The sequence below is a fragment of the Crinia signifera genome, chromosome 2, assembly GCF_055691185.1.
Source record: "Crinia signifera chromosome 2, ASM5569118v1, whole genome shotgun sequence".
NCBI classification, from domain to species: Eukaryota; Metazoa; Chordata; class Amphibia; order Anura; family Myobatrachidae; genus Crinia; species Crinia signifera.
The window spans coordinates 245,262,842-245,276,797 of NC_139218.1; the positions used below are offsets into that span (position 1 = coordinate 245,262,842).

At 40.7% G+C, this 13,956-nt stretch overlaps 2 protein-coding genes across 10 annotated transcripts in view; one reads left to right on the forward strand and one right to left on the reverse strand.

Moving 5' to 3' along the window:
* Positions 1–13,956, forward strand: part of NF1 (neurofibromin 1) — a 234,410-nt gene that overhangs the window by 133,467 nt on the left and 86,987 nt on the right. For all 9 annotated transcript variants that reach the window (XM_083174174.1, XM_083174178.1, XM_083174179.1 and 6 more), the window contains one exon: positions 119–229. In XM_083174174.1, coding sequence (XP_083030300.1) covers positions 119–229 — 111 coding nt within the window. The remainder of the gene's footprint in view (positions 1–118; positions 230–13,956) is intronic.
* On the reverse strand, positions 9,814–12,705 carry OMG (oligodendrocyte myelin glycoprotein). The gene is made up of 2 exons (XM_083174171.1): positions 12,242–12,705; positions 9,814–11,779 (listed from the first exon to the last, which is right to left on the reverse strand). Exon 2 carries the CDS (start codon positions 11,770–11,772, stop codon positions 10,510–10,512), a length of 1,263 nt encoding a protein of 420 aa, XP_083030297.1. The 5' UTR covers positions 11,773–11,779; positions 12,242–12,705; the 3' UTR covers positions 9,814–10,509.

The window sequence follows — 13,956 nt, forward strand, 5'->3', positions numbered from 1 at the left end:
TAATGCAAACCCCTTATGTCATTAGTGGTCACACCAATTATAAACTTAAGCTATGATATAATGTATGTGTGCCATTTTGTTTTACTATTCTGTATTTGTTTTCCTCTGTACTATATAGACATCAGGTACATGAGAAGGAAGAGTTTAAAGCGTTAAAAACACTAAATATATTCTACCAAGCAGGGACATCAAAGGCTGGAAATCCTGTTTTTTACTATATTGCAAGACGGTAAGCAACATAGTTATGAACATAGTAAATTATTAAAATTTTTTGCTTGCACAATTTCATGTGGATTACATTGAAGCTGACGTTAACTAATATTGGCACTACAAATATTAAAACTTTAATCTTGGTTTTGCTTTTACACAGATTGCACACCCCTACCCTACTACATATGCGTCCACTTTCCCATATTTGCATTGGGTCATTATGACTCCCCTCCCACAGTGTACTTTGTAGTGTGCCCAACATGGCTACCTCATCTGGTACACTTGTGGATGGGATGAAACATACATGGACCTGATTGTACCTACAGATGGAACCGCTCTCGTTAGATTCTATCGCCATGCGCCGCCAGCTGCCGGAGTCCGACAGATTGGGACGCACACGAGATGCTCGCATGCCCCATTCTGTCGGAAACCCTGCCTGTCTCCCTGAAGCGAGGACAGGCAGGGAAGCACCCTGTCCCTGCTCCCCACCGCCTTGCTGACGGGGATGCATGAGTGAGTGAGCCATCCCTGTCCGCCGGCCCGCACATCTCCGACAGCGATCACCAGCTAGGGCAGGGGTGGCCAAACCTGTCCTCAAGATCTACCAACGGTGCATGTTTTCCATGCAACCTGTGGATTTATAGTAGGAATGAATGCAGCATGTTTGAAAATGTGGCTGCCTTTCCTGGTACCTTGCTAGGGTGGAAAACAACTCATGAAAGTTTTTATCCAAAATGCATGCACCAAAACAGCATTGTGCCTACTGTGCTCTCAAAACTTCATTTTATGTCTGTCACTTATTTATTGCTGTACTACCCAAATCCTATGTATTATGTGCATTGTTTTGATGGTTGTAAAGCGCCTTGAATTCTGTGCATGTTTTAGAGCCTTATGGTACAGGCAGTACCATAACAATACATTTTGATGCTCTGTGCCACATTGCATCACACACCAGTGTGGTATCCCTTTCCCTATACTGTAGTATAGCATTCCAGTGCTGCTTCTGGTGGGAGATAACAGAAAGATGATCTATAATAAAAAAGACAACTCTTTGTCTTCCCACTATTTTTGCTTTTGTTTAGACACGACTACACTTTCTAACCCACAATGCAGAGGTGACGAGACAGGGCAAAGGTGAAAGTCAAAGAATAAAAGTGACAGGGACATGACCAGTATAGAGGTGAAAGGGACAGGACCAGAATAGAGGTGATGAATACAAGTGAATTGGGTCTGACAGTGACCCTACAGTCAGTCCAGGACAGAGGTGACAGGATTAAGATAGAAAGATCTAGGGTAGCAAGCGTGGGACAGGAGAGATGGGCAGCAGGATAGGACAGATGGCACAACAGTATGGACAGGAAGAGGGGTTTTAGGTATAGGAAAGAGATGACAGGGACAGTATGTTGGAAAGGTCAGAAGTTACACCAAAAGGACAGTTACATAGTTACATAGTAGATAAGGCTGAAAAAAGACTTGCGTCCATCCAGTTCAACCTAGTTTACTTGCGTCCATCCAGTTCAACCGAGATCAGGGAAACTAATGGCATTAGCAAGAAGAGCTCCTCGATCTGGTACCTGGCGCTTTTAATAAAAAAAAAATGTATATAAATATATATTGTTAATACTTAGGGTAATTACAAATAGCTGCAGCAACGTGATTGTGAGCAGCCGTTACTCACAAAAAAAAGGAGAAACCAAAGAATTTTTATGGACACATTGCGCTGTGAATATACAGTGATAAATGCTGTGCACAAAGATACCGGACACACTGATTAATTTAGTATTTTTATGTATATATGCTCAAAATCAATAATATAAAATATTAACAACACATTAATAACATTAGTACTTTTAAAAAGTCACATCACATGATTTCCACTGATGTAAGTATTCCCACTTAATGCCTCTGATTGATTAGGCCACCTGAATAGAATGAGTTAACAAGCTCAAATCCCTTTCCTGCTGTATTAGCATGTAGGCAAACGCACAAAGCACAGTTCAAGCAGCAGTAGATGAAGGGTTAATAAGTTAGCTGGGTATTGTGTAATCACACCCACTGGTTGTTATCCATACACTGGTTGTTGCGGAGATAAAGCCAGGTAGCAGGCGTTGAGTCCCCAATATTATAGCAATATATGCAAATGGATATTGGTAGCACAATCAATTGGCAAGTGCCGTTGTATAATACGAATCCAGATAGTCACCTCCTTAGCGGCTCAGTCAGGCGGCTTGTTGGTAGGCGTGCTGCTGTAGGCAGTGTGAGAGCCGTACGCTGGCGATGAATAGAAGGGTCAGCCGTTTGTAAGGAGGCGATCTGCCAGAAAGCCGTTAAATTGATGCTCACTTGTGGCAAACGTATTTCCGGCAACCATGGCTATTAGGCTGGTGGGAGTTTTAGTGCATGGTCATCGGGGAATCCAGATGTGACGTCCGGTGCGGAAGTTGTCAACGCGTTTCGTTACCACAGGAACTGGAAAATTTCTTGAAAGTTTCCTGTATGTATTTTTATTTATTTATTTTTCTTCCCAGTATATAAAATTTCACAAAATGTTGCTTATGTTAGGCATAAATGGCAAAGGGTAACAGCATTAGAAATATATATTTTTTTATTTATTTTTTTGCCTTAGGCCAATTTGTATATGATATTAAGCTTCTGAAAAAAGTTTAGGTATGATAGTTAGTGTGCAAGTGTATACACCCATCAGCCATTTTCGTTAAAACTACTGGCATGTAAAGTTAATAACATGGACTTTCTCATTACAATGGCACATGTCAATGGGTGGGATAAATTAGTAAGGAAGTGATGGGTATAGTGCCCATACACTTTGCTAATATCGCATGCGTTTTGAACTTTTAAAGTTCAAAACGCATCGCATGTGGTTATAATCGCACCGTGTACCTGTGGGGATGCGATGCGCGTCCCTGCGGGTATAATACTGTATAGCACAAAAAAGTACTTTTTGTGCTACATCGCATCTCATCACTTTTGTAGTACAGTGCGAGGCAATGTGCCTAGTGACCATTAGGGACTATATACTTTAAAAAAAAAAAAAAAAAGGCTAAAATAAAATAGCATTGCTTCACACAGTACACATTACACATCGCAACGCATAGAAGAGGAAAAATCGCACAGCACCATTGTACAGTACAAAATGCACAGCACACAAAATCGCAACGTGTATGGGCACCTTCAGCATATGGATCTGAGAGACTTGGACAATGGGCAAATTGTGATCAATTCAGCAGATCATGTGGGAGTGCTCCCTGTATACAATAGTACTTCACAAATGGCACCCAAGGAAGGACAGCTATTGAACCTGCAACAGGGTGTCTTATGCTCAATGATCTGGGTGGGTAGCAAAGGCTCTAAAAAATGGATATACATATTCTAAGTACAGAGAAATCTGATAAACAATTATAGCCGCTACAATTAACATGGAGTATGAACAAAGTCCTTGTTTGTTTTTTGGCCAAAAAGTCATAGGACTTAAACGTCTTACAGGACACTTTTGGAGGTCTTGTGCATTCATGCCTGGAGAGGTCCAATCTATTTTTATAGCACAAAGGAGGCCTACACAATATTAGGCAGATGGTTTAAATGTTATTTCTTATGGGGGTGAGTGTTTATATGTACAGCTATATGCACGTACATCTAGTCTCGCTCTCTATTTTTCAGCTTACTCATTAGCCCCATTACTCTTTCTGTTAAATACGGTCTTATTTGCAAAATGGAGCAAATTAAATATGGAATGTTATAGCATTTTCCATGCAAACAGTATTACTTAGCATTTGGTATACACATACGGCGGCAGCCATACACGGACTATGGACATGCTGTATGTGCATTTAATCAGCAGAAGCTTTGCGTTGTTTTGAAAGTAAGTTGCTGTGTAACAGAAAAAGTTGCGCAAAAGACACCTGACACTACAGAGTTACATGGAGCTCACACGTTATGTATAGCATGACTTGTTGAATGGAGAATAGATGTCTGTGTACCCATCTGTGTTTGTATATGTGTGCACGTGTATATATAGTGTGTATACATGTATTGCACTTTTATTATGAGCACCTGCAGGAGATGTGTACTTTTATAAAGCTAGAAAAACATGAGACAAATCACCTCTCACCCAGGAGGCAACATAATGAATTAAAATGAATTAAAGTACGTATATTGGGTCAACATTTCGGTGGACTTTAACTTCTTCGTTAGGACACACCTACAGCTGTTAAAATCCCCCTAAACGTTGATCCAATATATGTAATTTAATTTTAATGTTTGATTGGCAGTACTGATAGTTGCCCATGGTTGTGTCCAACTATTGAACATAATGTCGTCATGGGCCTTATTCTAGTTCACTCCTAGAGGCAAATTGCTTGGGATTTGGTCTACAGCATGATGGTCGATAGGCATAAGGTCAACATGGTTCTAAATCGAAAGGTCATTAGTTCGACAATGTCTAGATTGGCAGTCAAAGGGCTACGCTCGGCACACTATTTTATTCCCCCACCACACTCTAGTGGATGGTAGGGCATGAAATACCGCCTGTCGGCACATGTCTGCTTAAAAAATGTCTGCTGTGGAAAAACCCCATGCCAACTTTTTGACTGTCAACCTAGACATTGTCGAACTAATAACCTGTCAAACTCATGACCTTTCCACCTATAACCATGTCGACCTTATGGTGTCGACCTAATGACTCTCGACCTAATGACTGTCGACCAAATGATCCCAACCCAATTCCTTTTCAAATGAACAAAACCATGTGCACTGCAGGTGAAGCAGATGTAACGTGCAGATAGAATTAGATTTGGGTGGAATTAGATTTGGGTGGGGTTTTTCTTCAAAGTGAGATCTATATTGCAGTGTAGAAATAAAAGCAGTCAGTTAGTATCCCTGCACCGAAACAAAATAACTCACCCAAATCTAATTCTACCTGCACCTGTTACATCTACCCCCCCCCCCCCCCTGCAATGCACATGGATTTGTCCATCTGAGGAATTTGCCTCTAAGAGTGAACTAGAATAAGGCCCTATGTGTCATGTAGCCCAGCTAAGTTATCCTCCATAAATTTTATAGGTCTGTATTGCTGGAGATTTTATCATCATATTTACTTGTGCCTTATGTAGAGTTGGTAGTCACATTCAGACTAAATTAGAAATAGTACAGTACGGTGTAAAATGAGAAGTACTGCTGAATATTACATCCTGTAAGGTTTGCAATTGTGTACACTCCAAATATCCCCATCTACATTGAACAGCAGTAAGTAAGACCTACAAAGTTACATACTATATTATTGTTTCCCTTTTTGAAAGTTTCGGGTATTTCCTCTGTGACCTAAGCCATTTCTTAACCAGGAAATGTTTTAAAATATAAAATTATATATATTTTTTTATTTGTCAATTTTACGGCAATTTGGTTGTATGATTCTGCTTAAGGTGTATATAATGTTGGTTGTATTCTACATACATGTTTGTGTCCTTGATCTGTTCCACAAGTTTTATACCACCCAAGTGGTATATCTTTAATACCTCTCACATTCAATATTTTAAGCAAGAATTTGTAGCAATTATACCAAGTAGCCTGGCGTAACCTCTGGAAGAAAAAAAACAAAACTGACAGCAGAAGAGAAAAGTAAAGTGGCACATAACATAAAAATAGCACCTGCAAACAGCCTTCCCATCCTACCCTGTACACCAGTGGTAGCCAACCCTAGCCCTCGAGAGCTACCAACAGTTCACATTTTCCAGACAACCTAGCTGCTGCACTCATTAATCACTGACACATTTTAAAAGATCCACAGATGGAGCTAATTAGCTCACTTGTGATTCTGTGAGGAGACCTGCAAAACATGCACTGTTGGTAGCTCTCGAGGACTAGGGTTGGCTACCCCAGCTGTACACCATCCCAACCCAGGATGTATGTTCCAGCACTAGACCATAATGAATAAATGTCATACATACATGTGAAACAAAAGAACAATTACCAAAAGTAACTAAACCAAATAGCTAACTAAAAATCCCTTTGGCTTATATGTTAAACAGTACCCAGAAGAAAGGGCCACAGCATAGTCAGGTGCCATCTGCCTCAGCCCTTGTGAGCAAAGATCCAGCCATGCAGCAGTCTCACTTATACCCCTTTCACACCAGAAAATGCAGGGACATTCCCGGGAATATTTGGTTGGCCCCTTTCACACCTTGCTAGTCCCTGCATTTTCTGGTGTGTGAAGGGGTGGGCAGGAGGAGGCTTTCAGGAGGCGGCCAGGCGATGGGATGGCGGTGATTACTCACCCCGGTTGCTGGTCCTCGATGCGGGCCAGGGATCCACACAGGCAGTGGGCGCAGATGACAGGTCAGATAGTGGGTGCAGATGACACAGCTCTTCGGTATCAGTGAGGGCGCCGAAGAGCTGCATCCTCTTCATCTGCCGCTGTCCTATCATTTGTGCCCACCGCCTGTGTGGATCCCTCGCCTGACAGCACACTGAGTACTGGCAACGCGGGTAAGTACCCCCTAGCCCAGGCATGTCCAACGTTGGCCCTCCAGATGTTTTGAAACTACACATCCCAGCATGCTTTGCAATAGTTTTAGCATTCTCTAATAGCAAAACTGTGGCAAAGCATGCTGGGATGTGTAGTTTCACAACATCTGGAGGGCCAACGTTGGACATGCCTGCCCTAGCCCTTTCACACCGGCCAGGTCAGCGGGTTGAACGCGGGAAGAACCCTGCTCCATAGCAGGGTTTGAAAAATATGCCGGGATTTTGGCCCGGGAACCTTTCACACCAGCGCTTGTCGTGGGTTGTTCCCAGCCCATATTTGGCTGGTGTGAAAGGGGTATTAGAGTAGCAAATAACTTAGTCTCACCATCTGCTACCACCCTAACTTGGAAGGAAATAACATTGTGTATGTCAAATTCAATTATCAAAGGTGTCTCTTAATGGAATGGAATTTGGCCCTGTTCTTCCGATTTTCAATTGCAACATATGGGAAGACCGATATCTTAACACCATTCTCTCCAATGGGCCAACTGCAGGATGGTATCTTGATAATGAAATCAGTGCAGAGCCCACATCAGTGGCAGCAGGCAGCAACTCGGGGCCTCTCGTCCTGGGTCACCTCAGAAATAGATGCAGGGGAGGTTAAGTGCCAGGCTCCTGATCACTAGTTCTGAGGAACAGAAAGTAGATGCAGGAGTATGTGCCGTAGAGAATATTTATTTAAAGTTTTTCAGCTAAAACTAAATCCCAATACAATATGGCAAATGTATAACTATTAATTAGGGTGGCCAATCCCGGGATCGGTTGGATCCCGGGATTTGGCCCCAAAATATAGGGATTTCAATCCCGTATTGGTCTATCTAATCCCTGGATTTTGGGATTGTGCAGTCTATTGCAGGTCAGCGTCTGAGCACCCACTCAGATGCTGCCCGGATTTTCCCCGGCCCGGGGTACGACCAAGAGAGGGCAGGCGGGGAGTGGATTCCGGCCTCTGTTGCTCACTCTGTCGGCTTGTGAGCGGGTTCCGGTCTCTGTGACGGAGAGGTCGGGCAGCAAGCGGGTTTCAGCGCCGGAGCACGCTTATGACGCTGGACCTCTCCCGGCCGCACACAGCAATCCCCTCCATACAGCGTCGCAGCCGCAGCCTGCCCTGCTCCACCGCATATGGCTAAAGTAAGGGGGACAAGGGTGGTTTTCTTTTAGGGATGCCAATCCTGGGATCCCAGGAATCCCGGGATTGAGCATTTTTCAATCCCGTTTCCTGGGATTGAAAAGAAATGCCCCAGGATTGGCATCCCTTCTATTCATGCATATCTATAACTATTTCTAAATATTTCATATAGCAGCAACCTTTGTTGTGAAAAATGAATCCATTACTTAGGTTTCACTGTCTATCCCAGTGATTCCAATTTTTTTGGGAATGACTGTGCCCTAGAGTATCAGATTTTTTCACTAAACCCCTAGGCAAATAGTTTCAATAGTTTTAGTGAAAAAATGGAGTTTAATATATTTTTGTATATGCCATCATTAGGCTCAGTTATGTGGTAAAGGGACTAGCTTGACTTCTTTTTGTCCACATTTAATTTTTGCCTAATAAATTACTTGAATTGGTCCCGCACCACCAATCCTGGGTATCCCTGCAAATGTCCCAAGGCACCCCAGAGTGCCATAGCATACAGTTTGTGAACTACTGCTCTAACCTGTCACTAGATCATCGAACAGAGGTTGGCAATTGGATGCTGTGGTTTAGTATTACGACTAAGGGCAGTTTAGCAGTGTCGTCGTCATCCCCCCTCCCCCCAACTCATCTATAACAGCATAGTGTGTAACATCTGTACAGTTTTGTGAGTGACCATTCAGCTTCACAATATATATTAAAATATCAAGGCAGACAAATTCTTATAGAGCAGAGCTTTGATTATTATCTTAATTTCTAAAGTACCAGCCTATTGATCAGTGCTGCACATGTGATAAAGATAAATTACATTCTGTACAATGGCATGGGTTTACAATGTGAGCTGTGGCAAACAAGTAATGTAAAGAGTAGCAATTATAGCTGGTAGAGCTATGTTAACCTCTGTTATATATTATGCTTTAGAACTGATTATTGATAAAACTACTACTCCTTTTTAAATATCATTAACCCTTTTATGTCCAACATCTAGTCAGGCTCAACAGCAGTGGCGTAACTAGATACAGGAGGGCCCCATAGCAAAAGTTTGAAAGGGCTACTATTCACCAACTAATGTTGAAAAATGTATATAGCACATGATACTTTGACAGGCAAAGTGGGCCCTATGGTAGTTATGCACTTGCTCAACAGCCCTAGAAATAGTAGCAGATCCAATGGTATGCCACTTTAAAATAATATTACATTAACCTCATTCACCATTCAATGTAGACCATTTTGTAATAAAAAAAATGTCAAATAATTTAAACAAGACTGAATTGCAAAAAAAAAAAATTGGACTGCAAAAGTTTACATTTAGATTATTTTCAATTCATTTAGTATGTTAATAGACTGTGCAGTACTTATGTATTTGTAAATGCATATAAAAACACCACACACTTTTTAAACCCTAGATATTTTAAGTTCAACAAACTGCATTTGTTTTGCAGGGACTATTAAATCGGTATCCGGACTATTTGTCTACAACAAGAAGATAGACAGCCATTAGGTCGACACCATTAGTCCGACAACTCGATAGGTCGGCATGCCATTAGGTCGACACTGTCATTAGGTCGACACTGTCATTAGGTCGACACTGTCATTAGGTCGACACTGTCATTAGGTCGACTGTCTAGGTCGACATGGTTTTTTTTACTGTTTTTTGAGCCGACAGGCGGTATTTCATGCCCTACCATCCACTAGGGCGTGGAGTAAGATTATAATAGTGCCCGAAGCATTGCGTCCATGTCGACTGTCGACATCTGGGTCAAAAAACAGTAAAAAAAAACTGTCGACCTCTTGACTGTCGACCTAATGGCAGTGTCGACCTATTGAGTTGTCGAACTAATGGTGTCGACCTAATGGCTGTCTATCTTCTTGTTGTAGACAAATGGTCCCGCATCCATTAAATCTAGTGCACTTAGTGTCACGTACGCAGACATTTTCTGGGCTTAACCCTTTGAGTGCCAAGTGAATTTGTCAAAATAGATGTGAAATTTGCCAAGTAAAATTTTTTATTCATCATAATGACCGTATTTAGGAAATATTATAATTTATTCACAACATTTTTTTTATTTGAATTTTTATATAATGTGAGCGACACTGGCATTTTAGTAGATATTTTGCACATCTCACAGATGTTGGCACGCAAAGAGTTAATATTCTTTAAAAGCTCTATAAATTAGTAATCAATGATATCACAGAGGCAATTTTTTTTTAAATTAACAATTATACTTTTGATATCAAAAAGCCATCTTTTCTTTCTTTACAAGTTCATTTGGAATTCTAAGGCTAAATAAACTTGTCCCATACAGTCATTTTGGAATTAATCGCTTTTCCTCGTATATCAGTCAAATGTATTATTTTTTGCTTAGCTTATAGAAATGTTAATTTATGCCTATATCCTTCCATAACATGCAATTAATTAAAACATTTCAAATTTATTATGTGCAGATTTTAGTGCTTTACTGCAGTGACATTCAAATAGTCTCATTCAGTTCTGATTAATGCAAAGCTGGGTTTACAAATCCTCTCTTATCATGGACATTGTTGTGCTCATATTCACTTCAGATATATCAGAAAACTGAAGCATTCACATTGACATACCATGATTATAACATGCCTTTTACACAGTCCTAAGAATCAAGGAGGAGCAATAAAAAGGAAATGGCAACACACATACATTTCTGTGCTTCTGTTTTAGGTGTATGATCATTTAGTACTATAGTTGTGGCTTGTATCATAACAGATACAGGGGTGCTTGGTGCAATCACCTCTGGACCATTTTGTGCTTCATTATCAGAGCTCAACATAATAGTTGAGTCATATGTTTCAATTTCCTCTATTTCAATAGAGTCTAAATGATTTTCTGTTCCAAATCTGTTGTAATCTAAGTGGATCATTCCAGAGCCACCTTCTATAAATATATTGTCTTCTGAGCTTGCAAGCAATATGTCTGTTGTATTGAATTGAGATGCTGTTAGAACTTCTGGATATTTTCTTTTCTTGTGCAGTTTAGGTTCTTGAGCCTCCAGGAAAATTGTGTGACTTGTAGTCAGCAATGGTATGTCCACACTATTGATCTTATTTGGCGTTTTATCTGTAGTTGACTGATGCTTAGGACTGTGTTCATCTGTTTCATTGGCACATGGATTGCCTAGGACATTATTTCTCTCTTGCACCCACTTCAGCAAGTAGTTGATGTTCTGTGTTTCTTTGCAGGACCATGGGTTGTTGTACAGGGTAATCTTTACATTAGTCAGGTGGTCAAAAGCCTTATTTGGTATATAAGCAAATCTGTTGTTGTGCAGGTACAGTGTTTGAAGCTTGGGCATTCTCACCAGTGTTCCCGGTAGAATCTGTATTAAAGAGTTATAGGACAAATCAATTAGTAGTATGTTGCTTGGCATGTTTGTTGGAATTGTCCAGAGTTGGTTGTTACTTAAATTCAGAAACTGCAGACTGATGAGTGTATTGTTAATGAAGACTGTCCTCTGCAGGCTGTTCCTGGAGACATCTAGCACCCGTAGATTCCACTGGTAAGCAGTGTCCAGTTTATGGAGCACCTTTATGTCGTTGTTTGCAGCATACACTTCCCAGAGAGATCTGGGCAAATCAGAAGGGAGTTTCTTAAGCAAGTTGTGGGAAAGGTCAAGGGATCTTAAATTAGTGAATCGAGACAATTGATGATCTAAATCAGACAAGCGGTTGGAAGACAAGTTTAGGTGTGTGATATTGTCTTGAAGTCCATGTGGTAGTGCTGTAAGGCTTCGGTCAGAACAGTCTATATTTCTGTTTTTTATGTAGCAGGAACACTTCAAGGGGCAAAGGCAAAAAACGTATGATAGAGAACATAAAAGAACCAGTAGTCCTGGTGTGGGTAGGATTTGGTAGAACATCTTTTACCTGCAATAAAATTAAGATTAGCCCCTTTTTGCATGTTCACAATATATATATATATATAAAGTCATAGTATTTACAAAATTAACATTGTTGTAAGCATTACAGTATGTTATCCCATTCTTTAATTGCCATTGTTTTGGGACAAATAACAGTTACATTCTCAGTATATATACAGCAAATGCCTTTTAATTACAAATTCTGTAATATGGCAACATTAACAAAGCTGTGCAGTTTAAACATATACACTGTTTTAATATAAACTCATTTTAAAATGATGACTATAAACTTTGCACAATTCATATTGAGCATATAAAAGACTTAAATGTGTTGGTTAGCTGCACGTTTCATTTCAGATGCTAGTTCCCCTGAAACAGGCTTCTAGTGTTACTGCAGCAAATGGCAGATACATGGCATGCACTGAACATCCTATGACCTTTAATGGTTTTAGTCTGAAATAAAACTTACCAATTGGTTTTCACATCCAAAATCAATACATAGCTAATAAAGAGGATGCTATTAGCTTGTGGGCATTTTTCCTGCTCTCACAGTGGCTTGCTGCTGGTGGTTTTGCTTGTGCCTTTCAGCTGCATTGTGCTTCTGTGAGCAGGACCTCTGCATCCATCTGATCAGCTATTCGGAGGACTGCAGAGCTGATACTAGTGCTGACTCAAATTTTATTGGGAACATTGCATAGCCAATCCAGCAAGCAGTCTAATTTATTTACAAAAATGTTGGGGCAAATAAAAGGTTATTTTCACTTCTACATTCTAAATCATTCAGTATTACAATAGCATTATTAGACAACCATTGTTGTAAGATTTATCCCAGAAATGTATTTTCTTTATTGCTTTTAAAGTATGTTGTGCTCAGTTTGACAGATTCATACATGAACCTTTACTTGATGATTAATGCCCTGAGATTATATATATATATATATATATATATATATATATATATATATATATATATATATTGCTTGTTCTTTCCATCATTTTTTAAAAGCCAATATCTTGTTAACCTAAACACTGGGGTGTATTCAGTGTTTTTTGCGAGCTGTGATAGTGAGCAGTGCTGACTGCTCACTGTCACAGCTCGCACAGTCAGTATGCAACTGACCCCCTGCACACACCGTTTCCACGTCGCTAGCTTTTTGCAGCTACTGGGAAACTGCATGTGCAGCCACTAAAACAGCAAGGCTCACGGCTGAATGCATTGGGCTCCCTGCATTAGCCACAAGCCTCACTGTTTGGGAGGATCCTCACCATCATCTGACAGCGAGGATTCCCCCGGTACGTAGAATAGAGTGAGCGACCCATGTGGGGGATAAACGAATACGGCCCAATGAATGAATATACCTGCAGCCTATGTTTATTTTTTGTAAGCCTACCATAACAGCCCTTATGTTATTAGGTTTGAGTGAGCTTAACATTACATCCGATCAAATAGTACATAGCTGGGTAAATTTGATATGTAGGAATATGGTAGCAGAAGAGGTACTAGCAGTTCTACGGCCCAACAACATCAGAAGAAATCTGCTGGAGGTGGTGGCAGAAATTGGTCATCAATTGTGTCATTGTGAGAAATTTTATGGTCACAAAGTGGGTTAAGTGTCATCTGCGTGCCGCATTCATCTTGCTGCGGGGAGTTCGGTAGAGGAGGTGGTGGCAATGCTTCTAAATCTGGCGCAGCATATTGACCACTTTGTGATGGTGTTAGGATGTGTGCTGGAGGGGGTGGAAAGCTCTCCTTGTTTGAGTCGTTTTCAGTAAGGTGTTCATTAAACACATGGCTCATGGGTACTGTTGGTTCTGGATCAGCAGAATTTCTCTCAGTTCTCTCTTTACTGAAGTATCTGTCATGTGAGATTCTGGGTTCCTTAGATAGTATTTCAGTTGAGCTAATGCATGGGATTGGCATATTACCGAGGATACATTCATCCAAGTTAGAACCTCCATCTTCTGGCACACTGTCATTTGTCCGTGGGGGTGGTCCGGCCCAAGTTTGGTCAACTCTGTTTTGTTTCTTAAAACACTTCCATAATATGATTCCTACTATTACTAGTAGCATAACTATTAGAATTCCTCCAACCAGAAAACCTCCTATCCAGAAGTAGTAGTTGGGTTTCTCCACTGCTGATGCATCATCCTGTACTTTGTCCATGCTGAGTGATTGTCACCTGG